Source organism: Heliangelus exortis, chromosome 1, assembly GCF_036169615.1.
Source record: "Heliangelus exortis chromosome 1, bHelExo1.hap1, whole genome shotgun sequence".
NCBI lineage: Eukaryota > Metazoa > Chordata > Aves > Apodiformes > Trochilidae > Heliangelus > Heliangelus exortis.
In genome coordinates this window covers 59,009,517-59,025,181 of record NC_092422.1, presented here as the reverse complement: position 1 = coordinate 59,025,181, position 15,665 = coordinate 59,009,517, and the positions used below count along the sequence as shown (strand labels likewise).

General features: G+C 41.6%; 1 protein-coding gene across 4 annotated transcripts in view; it reads right to left on the bottom strand.

Moving 5' to 3' along the window:
- The window catches only part of TFDP1 (transcription factor Dp-1), a 37,839-nt gene extending 22,586 nt beyond the window's left edge, over positions 1 to 15,253 (bottom strand). For 2 of the 4 annotated variants that reach the window (XM_071744187.1, XM_071744204.1), the window contains exons 1-3: positions 14,273 to 14,389; positions 13,272 to 13,356; positions 1,925 to 1,991 (exon numbers count right to left, since the gene is read on the bottom strand). In XM_071744187.1, the coding sequence (XP_071600288.1) occupies positions 1,925 to 1,991; positions 13,272 to 13,283 (79 nt within the window). In that variant the 5' untranslated portion in view covers positions 13,284 to 13,356; positions 14,273 to 14,389. Of the gene's footprint in view, positions 1 to 1,924; positions 1,992 to 13,271; positions 13,357 to 14,272; positions 14,390 to 15,016 lie in introns of those variants that run through there. The other 2 variants (XM_071744196.1, XM_071744213.1) reach the window with 2 other exon arrangements.
- Between the last annotated feature and the right edge of the window lie 412 nt (positions 15,254 to 15,665).

The window sequence follows — 15,665 nt, the reverse complement described above, 5'->3', positions numbered from 1 at the left end:
TATAAAACTCCCCTAAAAGCAATGAAGTGCAGAAATTAACTGAGGACAGCTTAGTTTGCCTGTATTATTCATGGTGGTGTACAATGAGAATAGAGCTTGACTCTGCAGCAGACCTATAATCAACTATTTAATTACTTGAATTTATTTTAGAAATTCTACAAGCAATTAAATGGCCTCTTTTTTGTCCAATTTTACTTTAAGAGCTATGTAATAATGGAAGATACACATTTCCAGTTCTTGCTGTTTGTTTTGACTATCTTCTGACTGTAACAGAGTCTAGACACAGGAGGCTACATTACTATAGAATATCCTGGTAAGTAGCTACCCAGAACAAAAAAACTGCCCATTGTTAGTAGGGAAAATGGTACAGCTGCTAAGGATCAAGTAATCTACACCTCTTTTGTTCAGGGGAGTGGGACTTTATTTACAAATATACATGTGGACCAGTTAATAGAGCCTACCGAAACACCAATAAAATACTTCATGTACCCAGAATAACTGTTAAAGTGGTGGTAATGGAAATTAGAAATTCTGCAAGTTGTGAAACTAAATGCTTAAAGAAGTTTCCTGAAATGGTATATAAAAAACGGGTGCAATAATAGTAATTGAGTTCACCTGGACTGGACTACAGGTTTATCTGAGAGTAGTAACATAACCAATCCAACAGCACATGAAGTCAATAGATTTGCCACCAGAGAGGTTTATGAGAGCATCAGACTAGAAGTAGGTGACTATCCTAATAAATTTCACCCTCCTTAGTACAGCCTATCGAAGCACACCATCTGTCACACACAAGAATAAACCAGACTGTCATCATCTGGAACCAACAACAAAAGAAAATGGTCATTTCACCAAAATCTGTTGTGACCTGGCTGTGAACCACAAACATGGTGTTATACAAAAGAAGTACTGATATGACCAACACTTCACCTTGAGTCCTAGATAATTTTTTCACCACTTGCATTGAAGAAAGTTGATGAAAATAATAGAACAGGCTAAAGAATGGCAATAAGGAAAATCCAGAGGACAACGAGCTCATCTGAAGAGGCATCTAAGAAACAGTGACTATCTGACCTGTCAAACTGAAGACTGTAAACACAGTTAGACATAACTGCTGTTCATAAATTAACAAGTAGGGGAACACACTAGCAAAAGCTATTCAGCTGAAAAACAACACCACCAGCAGCAAAAAGCACAAAGTGGCAAGAAGATACTTAACTGGAAATCACAGAATACGTGTACAATCTCACCACAGAAAATGCCTTACCGTGAGAATACAGGGGACAAAAATCTAATTTTCACAGAGCATAAATAGAGGTTATAAGACATAGCTGTCCAGAAGCACAGATGTTTGCAACTGGGTGCTTCTGTGTGTAACTATGCTAATTGTAAAGTACAACACAGAACTTTCCAAATGTTCAGATTGTTAGTTTTTGAGCCTACATATCAAACTCAAGCTTATAGCCTGTGTTTTATTAAACTGCTTCATTACATTACAGTATCACACATGCTCAGTGTTATATCTGCCAAGTCCAAAACTGGTTTGTTCCAAGTATTCTTTCAGATAGGTTTGTAGCAGTGTGGATGCACTATCATAAAAACTGCCATAACCCACTTCAAACTGCTAGATTCCTGCATCCCTTGCTACAACACAGTGCAGAAGATGTTTTAGACTAACCTGGATTTATAATTTAAACACAAGCTACACTAACAAGAAAATCTTGTATGGTATGATAAACCACTGAACTTCACATGCAGTTTATAGACAATTAAAAACAAAAGAAAATCCATGGTTTGCTTGCTGATTATGGAAGACACAACTTAAAAATACCTTTACAAAAAATACTTCAAGAAAGTAGTTTAAAATCAGTAATAAGCTCAACAGCTAAAAATCAAGAAAGTCTAGTAAAAATTGTATCCTTACCTTTTCCAGGACTTAGGTTTTGGTCTATAAACACCTTAAGCTCTCCATTGGCTTCAATTAGTCCAGCCTGTTAAAGAAAGTAACCTTTATTAGATTTACAAACACAGCCTTTTATTGTTAAGCATGGAAGAAATCATACCAGAAGTCTCTACTGCTACCACTCACATTTTGTCACAAATCTGCCACTATTTAATGGCACTGTTTGTGGCATAGTATTTGACAAACTTTAAAATCTTGGTTTTAAAAGTAACATATTCTTAAAACACAAGCAGACAATCTGTATACTCCTACCTTGCTCTTTTGTGTCCTAATTAAGCTCTCATAGTGTACAATTTAACAAATAGCTGAACATCATTCTAATGAGGAGCACTGACAACTGGGACTATACCTTTCTCTGTGTTGATACTACTTACCTACCCACACACAGCAGTTACCAATATTACAGCAAAAAAATATAGAGGTGGTAGAGAATGCTTTAAGACACTTGAATCAGAAAAAAAAGACATTAAGAAGAAACACCTTGAGCTTTTTACTATTTTCTAAAGATCAGAATATAAAGCTCTTAAGTGAAAGAGCTAAAATATTACATACAGGGTTATGACCATACTCTGAGAAAGCTCCCAGAAGTTATTGTTTTTAAAATACTATTAGTTTTTGGATCAAAACCACTTGATGCACGAATTCCTTGATATCTCCATACAAAACAGTTCTGAAAAAATAGTAAGAGGCTGTTTCCATTTAGAAGGAACTGCAAAGTCAACACTCACATTTAATCATAGCTTAGCAAGGGGCTTTACAGAGGCTAAGAAGTCCCTAGCTGCATTTTGTGAACAGTCGGTATTTGCAGGCTGCTGCTGAACTTAAGAGACATTGAAGTGGTGTGCAGGCAGTCAGCAGCAAAGATTTTCCACTAGAAGTCTATCTACAGACCCCTACTTGGGATTTTTAAGGTTCACCAAACCGAACAAGCCACTAGAGGATGCTGTGGTGCTGTTATTATCCAGGTGTATGACAGCAGTGACTTCTTCAGAGGCGAACTTCAAAAAACAGAAAACTTTCCTCAATGAAAAGGGAGGGGAGACAGGCTGGGAACAGTGCAAAAGAAATTTTGCTGAGTGAAGCATAAAGCAGTGGCTAATGGCATGGCAGTGATGACGATGTGGTGGCACAAAGGAAAACCCATGTAAGGAGGTAGCAAAACTGATGGGCAGAATGAAGATACTGTAGCAATTCTCTCTTCTGTTCTGCCGATTTCCCTCCCCAAAAGGAATTAAACCCTTCACATTTACTACATAATTCAGAAGGGTAACAGACTGTGTAAAACACTTTCAAAGAAGCAAGGTACTCATCAACATGAAATCAGTATCATGCACATGTTACTAGAGCTACACTCTGTGACATTCCCAAACACTGGAACTCATGTACTATATGAAGATGAATTCTGGGTGTTACACTCCCGTTCTACCTCAGTTTCACAAGACTGTTAAACCACACAGGAAGTGTCATAATTTCTTTAAATGAAGTACTAACTTTCTATTCAACAACAGAAAGAGAAGGCCTTGTACTCAAGGGCTCCTGCAAATTCTCTTTTTTTTCCATGAGGATCAGAGAGATACCAATGACACTGGAAAGACACTTAATATTGAGTTTGTAATCCATGGACCAGCCAAGCAAATGGCTGGTTTAATCTCTTAATTGATTTTAGAAGCACATTAATTTAATAAATTTGAATTTCTTTTTATCTAATAATCTTGAATTGTTAAATTAATTCATTAGTTTTAATATACAAATTCAAATTTGCATCAAGTTCACATTAGTTACAGTGATAAACCAAACCCAAATATTTAAGATGTGATAGTCAGAAAATTAGTTTTAAATGCAAATCATTATTTCAGTAACTAGCAAATTAGGCAATTCTGTAATCTGTTACTTATTGGTCCCTTCCTAATTTTATGTTTTTTTAAGTAGAACAGTCTCACAATATAACCATTTCTATTAATTCATCTTATTTGTAAGTATTCAACCAACTACCATACCACAGTATCAAATAATCTCATAAGCTTCAAGCTATGAGAATACCAAATAAAAATATACAGTGAAAAATAATACACAAAGCTATATGCAACTCAAAAAACCACAATCTAACCTACCATTACAAAAAGTCAGGTTAATGCTACATGGCCATGCTTTTGTTTGACTGAAATTACACAAGTCACTGAAGAACTGGAGAACATTTAGGAAAACCACTACATTTAATACAATCTGGGAAAAAATCAGGGAATAGTAATGACTGAACAACAAGAAGAATGTCCTCAGGAACCACAACACTGATGAAGATTACAGCAGTTACAGTTCCACCACCTTTCCACACCAGTATCTTATTAAAAGTTCAGCTCTAGCAGTTAAGATGGCTGGTAAATACGAAGCTCATTCATAAGAGTATGTCTAGGAAAGACTCCAAGAAAACTAGCTGGAAAGAATACCACCAAATCCCAGAGCAAATACCACCCCCAGCTGCTATTACTCAAAATGAAAACTCATTTCTAGTGAAAATTCTGTTATTCCAGCCTCAGTATGGTCTTCACACTTCTGGATACACTATTCAAGTCTAAGGTTAAAAAAATTTATCACCAGTTTTAAGTCTACTCAGTCACAGACACCAGCTCTTGGTGAGAGAAAACTGAAAAGCTAAACTCCCATCCCATACAGTATTCTGGTGTCTGTTAAAATAAAGGAAATACTTGCCAAAATAAAATCAAATCTCTCCATGTGTATTTTGAAGAAATCCAAGCTATTTTTCAAGCCAAGTTATTTTGAAGAGATCAGTACCTCTTTAGCATACTGCCGTGGCCAAAAGAAAGACAGAAAATTGAGAAAAATGTGAGCATGGCTCCCATTAGGTGTATCATAGTCACAGATTAACAACAGACAAAACCAACACTCACCAGCAAGAAGTTTCTGTTTCTCCCCAATGGAAGAGTAACCTTCTGCCAAGGTGGATTTGGACAAAAATAAAATTCTGCTTTCTGATGGGAAAATACATGTAGTTTTCAGGTCTTATCAAGCTACTTGTAACAAGGTAATCTGATTTTTATTTTTGCACCTGATAATGTTTTTTTGGGGTTTTTTATACCACATTTTCTTTTTATCTTCACATGAATCTCAATCTCAAGATGGGTTACTTCTTTTTGATGATAACACCAGGGCTATTTTAAATAATATGCTTTTAATATTTGACTCTAAAAGCTTATGAAGTGTGTGCAACTTCACAGTTTTCCATTGCTTTCCTCTTCAAAGAGACACACTGGCTTTGTGTACTTCTCCATGGCTGTATAAAGACACTCCTAGTATCCTAAATGGTCAACAGAGAAAGATACATACAGAAACACCCTTCATCCTCTTCATGTTTCAAAAAAGTCAACAGTGACTTTAAAAGACAGCTTTTGACACATAACATAGCATCCAAAGTGTAATAACTTATGATTTCCTTTCCACAGACTAGAGAAAGAAGGTTAAATACCATTAGACACATTAGTATATCTGGTAATTTTAACTGTGGAAGCCAGGCTGCAGTGGAAATCCCAATCATACCTAGGCTTTGTCTCATCACATCATTCAGAACTCCTAAAGAAATCAACTGATGGGCTAAACATATCAAAAATGCAACTGAGATTAGCTTTGGCATGCTATGAGATCACCAGCAGTCAGAATGACTGGGAACTCTATTGTTGTTTTGTTTACAAGTAAATGCTGAAAAGCACTACAAGTGCCCTAGCTTGTAAGTCAGTAACTTGGGCCATACCCTTTTTTTGGAACTAAAGTCAATCTGAAGACAAATTTGCTAAAAACGCAGATGTCACTAATCTAAAAAACACCCTCATGAGAATATCATAGAATAGTTTCAGTATCTTACTTTAAAAGCCAGTATTTGTAGTCTCTGAAGTTATGAACTAGAAGCTTAATACCTTTACAGCAAAAGTATCATTTCTCCCACAGCTTTCAACACTTGCAACTCAACTTCTTAATAAAAATTAGCATAAAATTATTCAATAAACCTTTAAAGTAAACTAAAGATTCAAGGTGAATTTAGACTGAAGGACAGGGAATGTATAAAAGCATGACCAGGGAAGTTTGACTAAAATGAGACTGAGGAAGTACACGTGCTATGTCTATCAGGTTTAACCGGAGAGGAAGATCCCCCCAGCACCCTGAGATAAGTAAATATGGGGAACAGAAGGGTGCAATACCTCTATCTTGCTTCTGGGTAGAAAGCCCATTTTAAGTATACTCCCTAAAAAAGAGCTGCAATAAGAGCAAAAAGGGGTAGAGATAAATGGAAACAGTGCTATTTGCCAAAAGTTATTTCTCAGAATAGAAATTTTCAGTTGCTAACAGGAGATTAAGCCCACTAGACTAAGGCACAGGACTGGGCTTGACAACAAAACCTAAAAGTGAGCTTATTAATGGACAAGGAGATCTGAACTCCTGGGGAGGGAAGAACACAGCAATAGGGAAGGTGAATACAATCTATTCTAAACAATGACTGAAAGGGTAAATAAACTAGGATTCAGAAGTTCAAAATACATCTGGCAAGAAGCAGTGAAGACAGAACCAAAAAAATCAACCAGGAAGGAAAAGTACTCCCAGAGCTTGCCAAAGGCATCAGGAGATTGCATCTGCTTTCTAAAGGTATTCACAAAGCCTGCAAAATTCTCAGACACTATTTTAGTGAAGATGTCAGTAGCCTTCTTCTGAAACGGATCATACCAGATCCTCAGATCACAGCATCATCTTAAAGATTGTCAACCACTCAGAAATGAGCTATTTATTCCATAGAAATGACCTTTCCAAAAGTTATTATCAAATTACTAGCACTTTAACTAGCAAGGCATAATCAAAGCACTAGATATTAAAGATTTGGGTCACACAGAGCTGTGAAAATAAAAACTACATACAGTATCATAGCTCAGTTAAGTATTGTCAATCTTTGGTCTGAATATGGACTCCACTGATACTTCACTCAAGTTGGACACTGAGTATACACAGAATGAAGAGTATGTCAAGGCCACCAGCTTTCTTGGCTGCTCTCTCTGAACAGAGCAACATCTCTAGAATTCAGCAAAAAAATAAGTGAAGAATAGACCTTAAACATGAGTCAAATAATGCAGTCAATCCAGTCAAAGTAATCCAGTTAAGGCACCACTCAGATCAAAAATAACACAGGTTAAAACCATTCAACTGTGTTGTTTTTTACATTATTTCAATTGCCAAGTGATATAATCCTTGCAAAATTGCAGGGCAGTAACAACAGCAACTTCCACAACTTTCTGATGCTGTTCTAGATTTTACCTTAATAAACTCTTTGTCCAGCCAAATCTAATTTTTACAGCAGTTTGTTCAATAGCACCTGACAAAAGCAACAAGTAATGATGAACAGGATTCATTCTGAAACCATCAGCTTCACCAACCTCCTTAGCAGTGTCTTATAAGGCTACAGAAGCCCACAACATAATTTTCAAGCAAGACTGCATAAGCATTAATACAATATTGAGATGCTTAGGCAAATGTAACACAACACAAGTAGCCAGCAGCATTCTGGGAGAGATGTACTACTGTCCACTTTTGCAATTAAGTTGTCTCATATCTGTCTGAGGCCAACTTCAATACGCTGTTTAACAAAGATGGGCCCATTTTCCCTCTCACTTGTAATTTGCTACAATAAATCTCCACTAAATGATAACCAAACAAGTAAATATAAACACTAAAATAAGTGACCCCTAATATTACTTTACTTTTAAAACCTCCATTTTTGTTTTGAGTCTTGTCAGCAGTGTATTTACTCAGTAATACTGCAAATATGTACTTATATAGAGCCACTACTATTAACTGACACCTACAGTGAATAAAGTTAAATATGCACATTCTACAAGAAAATGCTTTATTTACACAAAATGTCGAGGTAATGGGCAACTTCTAAGTTGCCATTTTCTGCCAACATGGGGGGAAAAGGGAAATTCCTATTGTGTATTCAGAATGTATAAAGAATAGCTTAAAGATGGTTTTTCTTCTGCATTCTAATAGAAGGCATATTTTAAAAAAATAACATTTGACTGTGATGCCTTTGTAAAAGACCTGGTTGCATACTATTATTTGATCTTCAATTTGCAAACTTCTGACCAGGTTAGAACTCAACAAAAGTAAATAAAAATAGATCAAGCTACCAAGAAGTGCTGAACTAAAATGGAATCAAAAAAGATGCATGAACCACTTGAGACCCACTGAAGACCTAACTTCAAGCTCACCTCACTGAAATTCCCAGTACATAACCAAGAATAAAAATAGAAGGAGAAACACATGCTGTATTTTATGAAAGTCCAAAAGTATGCTTTGAAGAGTTTAACACTTTCTAGGCAGTGAAAGTGCATCATGTAAAAAAAGACCAAAATATGCCTTTCCTATTTTCACTAGGCCCATTTTTTTATTCAGTCCTAAATGCAACTTTTTCAGACCACAAAGACTTGCTGCTCAAGACTAATGAAGAAGCACCACATGAAAGCTATCAAAAGCTACAATTTTTGTGGTGTTCTGGTAAAATAAATATGCAGAAACACAGATATACTTCTCTCTCCAAACTGAGCAGGCTTATTGGCCTACCCAGTCAAGTTTCACTAAAAACCTAATTTATGGGGTTTTTAAGTATTCTTTGAGCAATTTACTAATACTGTGAAACTACTTCACTGAACTAAGCTACACACAGGAATATATTCTGAATATTTAATTAAAATAAGCCATCAATGTTAATCCCTACATTTTTGGATGTCTTAAAGAGTAATTTTAGATCAGGTGCTGAACTTCATGCAGGCAGAATTTCTTTCACCATGGCCTCAAATTTACACATGTACAGGGCTTCCTTTGCAAAGCTAGATCCACAGGCAAAACTGCACCATGAAAAACTAAGGTTAGTTTCACACAAACCAGGGATCAAGAGAAGAAATCCTCATAAACTAATTCAAGCAAAAGATAACAAAAACCAGTAAGATAGAACATAATTTAAAAATAATAAGTTAAAAATATAGTTTTAGAATGAGTGTTTCCAAAGCCAATGCTGCTATCAGCAACCTATGAAAGAGAAAAATGCATGAGCTTTCCAGATAAATAGGTCTTAAGAAAGATATTTTAGTCTGTGAGAAACTCTGAAGGTTAACAGTGGTGTGTCCATTTTAAAAGTTTTTGAAATACCAGATTAGTTTTCATCTGCACGCTCTTCATGAACCACTACTGGGGTTATTTTAATGGCTGGAAACATTCCATGAAATAATGGTGAATAACTGAAACAATCATAAGCAACTACTACTATACAATTTCATTTATGTAATGCATCTTTTTTGATATACATAATTTTCCAGATCAGAAGGAACCTTACTCGTTCCTGGTGTCCATCATCCCCTTCCTCCCTCCTAAATATTCACAATAATACCACACGCTGCACTATCCTTTTAGCAGACCAAATTCCTGCAAGAAACTCCTACTTCTTCTCTTCTGTTTATCAGTGGATCTTACAGGAAAGAGCCACAATCTCTACGGCTGTTTGAGAGGCCTCAGCAGCAGAACTAACGGAGAGGTGAACCAGGGTCACACCACAAGTTTGATCTTCAGCTATGCTACAGAAGCTGGTACTCCAGTGGTGGAAGGTGTTAACCATTGATATTAAAAAAGCATTTATGCTCTTAATTTACAGATAAGTCTCAATGTATAGTGGCCTGGAAGTAGTCCTCAGTCTTAAACTGTGACTCGGAAGACAAAAAATTAGGTTACCAAATTTACTTCTTGCTACCATACTTCCTGCTCCTTCTTTTGATGCTGCATCGTGCTTGGTTTTCAGCATGCTGAGGATGCTGAAATTCCACTTAGGGAACCATACTCCCCACCAAACTATTAATGCCATGAATAAAACGAGCAGCAGAAGGAAGCCAAGTACCTCAGTGGGCAAGTTTAGATCCTCCAGCTCTTACCTGGAAGGTGCCAGATTTGTAAGCGGTGGAAGTTTACAGTAGGCTCAAAATCTTAGAGAATTAGTCTGATCAACTAGAAAGAGGAATACTGCCTGATTTGGAGTTTCTGGAGACTGACTGCATGTGATTACTATCTGTCCCAGACAAAGAAACTTTTCATACAGTGCAAATGTACATGTCAAACTGTACCCAATTCTACTGACCTCAATTAACTTGTCATTCAGCCACTGACACGATCCCACTCCCAAGTTACAAAAATCCCTAAGATACTGCAATGGGATGATCTCTCATCCATGCGTGTTTTCCTTTCATTGTTTCTTTAAATTACATTAAATGTCTTTCTAGTAATCAAGATCTGGTGAATCAAATGTGACATTCTGTGGCCAATCTGCCTGTTGCTGTTAGAATTGCTTCTCAGATCCACACAACGTTCACTTACATAAAAGCAAAACCAGCTATGCTCATTACTGTTACCAGAACCCACTGGAAAATGAGTTTGCTTCTTTTTTTTTCCCCCGTATATTTATTGCACTCCAGTTCCCCTACCTTTTACATAATTTTTCAAGCTAAAAATTGATATACCCACAGATACTTTAACCATCACAAGCTATTTCTCATTTTCCACTACTATTTTTCAACTTAGCCAGCTATAACATCACTTATCATTATGCTCTTCAACTCCACCTGCAGGCTCTTAATTAAGGTGCTTCATACAAATACATGTTTTTTCCCCTTCATAGCTTTCTGACCACTGCAGAGAAAATGAAAGTGTTCTGCCAAAGAAGTCAATTCTTTGCTGCTTATTTCTCTTTATTATACACTCTGAAAAGCATTAGAGGAATAAATTTTAAAGTAATATTTAACAGAATTTAGACTTGGGTGAAATAGCTCATAACCATTTTCTTGTCAGCTTACTTGATCAGCACTTTTGTATTTAATCCTTTATAAGACATTTGATTGGGTTTGACAGTATTCTCCATCACACTCCCCATACATTCATTTACCCAGTTAACTCTCAGTCTGAAAACTTTTACAAGTATTTTACTTTTAGACCAGGTCTTCTCAAATCATAGCTTTTATAAAGAGGTACAAGAAGAGTTGGAAGTGAGCAAATAAAGTGCTCTCCTGCAGCAGGTGGGATGAAGGGTTAAGTAGGAGCATGTTGTCTTATAGAACTCTGGTCCCACACCTTCCTCTTCTGCAGTGCCATTAGCAGAACAAGCAATGGCCCCAGCAGCACCAGCTAAAAGTGGGGTCACACAGAGCCTGTGTTCCCAGACTGGCCATGTAAATGCCCACTGCAGCCCAGACAAGAAGAAGCACAGCCCTTACCACAGTTTAGCCATCTCAGCTTTGCTAAGAAAAAGGGAAGGAAGAGGTGTGGGCACTCATCAACTATGCTGTCTCCTTCACCACTACCTCTCGCAGTGTACTTGATAGGTGACATGGCAGAACTACAGGACATTAATCACAGCAATATTTCTATGACAGACTGTTTAGATTTACAGCAGTGCAGGTCTTCATAGTTTCAGTGGCCAGTAATTTAGTGATACTGTCTCTAACATGATTAATTCCATCATTTTGCTAGGAAAAGAACCTGTATTTCAAATACAAAATATGGAAAGAATTCTCTTCCCTTCTGAAAATCCATCATACCGATTACTATCTCCATTTTCTAACATTAAATCAAACCTAATAAGGCCCATAATCAGCCAAGGACATTTAAATTTCCCAGCATTCACTACACGTTTTAGACATCATGTAATGGTGCATATGTAATAGTCTGCAAAAAGGTAAGCAGTTCACCTTTCCTCCCTGAGGCATGATTAAGTATGTGTAGAGGTTTTTAAGAACAGGTTAGACCATCCTTCAATTAAGATTTCATACCCTGTTCCGGTGCTCAAGCACACCTAAAACTTTACCTAAAACCTGACCTAGATTTTGAATTTTCCCAAATTCAGCTTACTAATTCTTGTATTTATAATACTGAAAGTAAATTTCTCTTCCTAGCTGCACCAGCTTCTGCCATTTCTTAAGTTTATTATCAAGTATGCTATTCTTCCCTTAACTGCTCTCCTTTCTTGAGTAAGGTGAATCTTTCAAAAATGAGACTCGTTCTTTAACGTCTTATTATCATTCTTCTCCCATAGCTCTTCTAGGATATTAATCTGTATTTACAGGTGCTAGTAGTTCTTCACTCAGTTAATCTCCCTCCCATACGCTAATACTGAACTGTACTTTAGTACCTCAGTTACTTTCAATTGTTTCAATTTCATATCCTAGTCTAACATTCCTCTTCGATTTTCTTCCCGCCTATGTGGCCTTTCATTCCCTGAACTCTGCTATCTCTAACATACTTGGCCACCCTTATCTCTTCCAGGCAAGCTTTGAGTGACTACGTATTTGTGGTTGCTGCTCTGTGCATTAGGATGTTTTTCAGTTGCTTCCAAACTACTAAAATTTGCTATAAGATTAATTGTCAAAGCAATCACTATTTCATGGTAATTCTCGCTATTTGAAGGCTACAACAGCCTACAAATTCACCTTCAAGAATTTGAATTGCATAATTTTTCCTTAGCTTGTATATTGTTGGGTTTTAGGGGGTTTTTTTGCAGGTGAGATACATTCTCATTTGAATATCTTGTCTTACTTTCAATAAGGAATTATGAAAGCCCAATTATATTAGATATTAACAGTGAGTTATAGCTTAAATACACAATTTTTATACTACAATGGGTGCAGTGCAAACACGGTTCAAGAGGAAGGCCACAGCATCAAAATCACTAACTTTAGCATAATTGGCCATAGAATTCTTCCATGGAAGTCCCCAAAGCCTGCTTTAACAGACACTAACTAGCACCTTTTGGTAGACAGAGACGAAACAATGAACACATATGGAGGCAGCACCATCTTCACTCCCTTGAATATTTGATGCCTCCTTGAACACGAGAAAGGCAATGCTGCTAGTTGACAACAGCAGGCAATGACAACCCCATCATATGAACAGTATTTGCTGGGCTTTTGTAATTGCAACTCAGAACCAAGTTGTTTCCCTGTTCAGTGTGAATACACATAATGGCAATGGCTCAAGTGCCTCTATAAGCCTAATGAATTCTTGAGATTTAAACTACGCCGAAAAAAATGGCTGCAAATCTGAAGCTGTTTTATGCTGTAGTATCTACAAGAAACCATAGCTTATGCTTGATGATCAACAAAAATAAATAAGGTTTCATGTATTAATACCACCTATTGAAATGCATGACCTGGTTTTCTTTACAAAACAAAAAATATTCAATGAGCTTTGCTTCCACATATTGTGCTACAAATATACTTACATCTTTTGCCATGTTACCAAAGACTAGAAATCAGTCCTCTTAAAATCTTGATGGCAGCAGGGCACAGAGACAACGATGCTATTTTCTAGAAAGCAAGTACAGACAACAACAGCTATACAAATGAAAGGAGGGAAAGTTTCTACAATTGTAATTATTGAATAGCACCAAACAGAATTCAGCTTTCCAAAGGAGCATTTTTAAGAGGAAAAAGTTTGCTGTCATCACCGATTTATCCTTTAAGGCCCCTAACCCCATCCCACGCTCACGTGTGGTAAATACTCCTTGTCCCACAGGGGCGGTGATCTCTCCACCGGCCGGAGCGCCCTTCCCCCAGCACCCACCCGGATCCCAGCAGGGCACCAGGCAGCCCACGCTGGGCCGGTCCCTGTCCAGCTGCGCCCCTTACAACACCGCAGAGCAGGGCGCGGGCAAAAAGCGGCGGGGGAAGAGATCACTCCCTTGGCCTCCTCCTCCTCCCCACCCCCATTTCCAGCAGCAGGCACAAGTAGGCCCCAGGGGCCAGCTCCCCCCGAGGCCTTGCAACCCCCCTTCTTCTCCTCCTCCTCCTCCTCGCAGGCGGACGGGCCGCGCCTGCACCGAGGCAGAGACTGGCAGTCGCCACCGCGCCTTGGGCACCCAACGCCCGCCCACCTCCCCCACCGCGCCCCCCGACCAGGGCCTCACCGCCCGGGCAAAGCCCTAAGCCCCGCGCCGCCTCCCCTCGGCAGCGAGGGGCCGCGCTAATCGCCTCGGAGGCGGCGGGGGCACGAGGAAGGGGGGACTCGCCAGGCGGCACCGCCGCCGGGGGGGGGGAGGGGGGGGAGGAGGGGGCGACGGGTCCACCCCGTCCCCAACCTCCTCAAACCCCGCCGGCGGCGACACCAGCAGCACCCTCCACCCCCCGCTGCCGTCCGTCCCCTGTTTCCCGCCTCCCTCCCCCCACACGCACACACACGCTCCCCATCGTCCTCCCGCTGCAGGCCGGGCCGGGATGCTCGCACCTGAGCAACCGAAGGCAGAGAGAGCCGGCTCCATCCCCCGCCGCCGCCTCCAGACAGGGACCTGGAGCGCGGAGCGGGAGCACTCCCGGCCCGCCCGCCCGCCCGTCCGCCGTCGCGCTGCTGCGGAGGCGCCCGACTGCACATGTGCGGCGGCGCGCGCGGGCCTGGCGAGCCCGGCGGGAGGGGGCAGGGGAGGAGGCAGCCGGAGCGCGGCGGCGGGAGGCGGGGGGGGGGGGGCAGGGAGGGAGGGAGGGAGGGCCGGGAGACCAACGGCCCCAACGGCAGCGCGGGCGGGGTGGGGTGGGGGGAGGAAGGGAGGGAGGGGGTCCGGTAGGGACCGCCCCCCATCCCCGCTCTCCGGGGCGGGGGGGGGATGCGGGGGGTCTCCCCCGGTGTGCTGTCACTTTCCAGCCCGCCTCTTCTTCAGCAGGTCTCCGCAGCCTGGTGGGCTACCGCAGAGACTCCGCCACCACCGGTCCAGACAGCCGCCCCGCACACCTGCCCGGGTCCTGGCCCCGATCCCCCGGAGGCTGTCTCCGCGGGGGGAAGCGGGTGTAAGGGGAGGGGGGGGGGGGGGAACGGGAGTGCAGCGGGCCCTCCCCGAACCCCACGCGCGCGACCCCGTCGCTCTTATTTTTTATTTTAATTTTTTTTATTCTTTAACCCCCCTCCCCCGCGTTGACGGGGAGGGGGGGAATGAATAAAATAAAAAAAATAATTAAAAAAAAAAAAATTGAAACTTACACTTTTGTGCGTCCCACCGGCGTGACGCTGCGCGCTGACGTCACGGGGGTGTAGCGTGCCTTGCACGGGCACACGCGGAGCGGCTGCTAAGCCAACCGCCCGCCGCGGCACCGGCGGCGGGAGCATGCGCGGCACTTTCGCGCCTTCCGACTCCCCGCCCTGCGGCGCTCGCGGCGAGCGCGCGGGAAGCATCGGCGCGAGACCGCTCTCCGGCCCCGCCGGCAACCGACACCGCCGAGCACGTGGCCGCCGGCGCGCGCGCGCGCTGGGTGGCGGGGAGGGGGGAACGGCGGGAAGGGAAAGGGAGGGGGAGAAGGGGAGGGGGGAAGCAGTCGCCCGCGGGTGGTGTCCCCCCCCCGCACCACCCGCTGTGAGGAGGCGGGAGGGGAGGAGGGGGGCGGGGAAGGAGGTGCCGGGTTACTCCGTGTCCTTATCGCTGCGGGACACAGCCCGAGCTTTGGCCCCGCCACCGGCGGGGAGGTCCCGGCGGAGCCGTCTCTGGCCCGTCCGGTCGGTTGCCGCCCTTTGCTGCCGAGCGGGTTTTGGCGGGGCAGGGCAGGGCTGGGCGGTGCGGTTGAAGGGGTTGCCGCAACATCCTGGCGGGGCTTCCTCCTCACGTTTGGTGCGGCCGTTACTTGAGGAAGCGGCC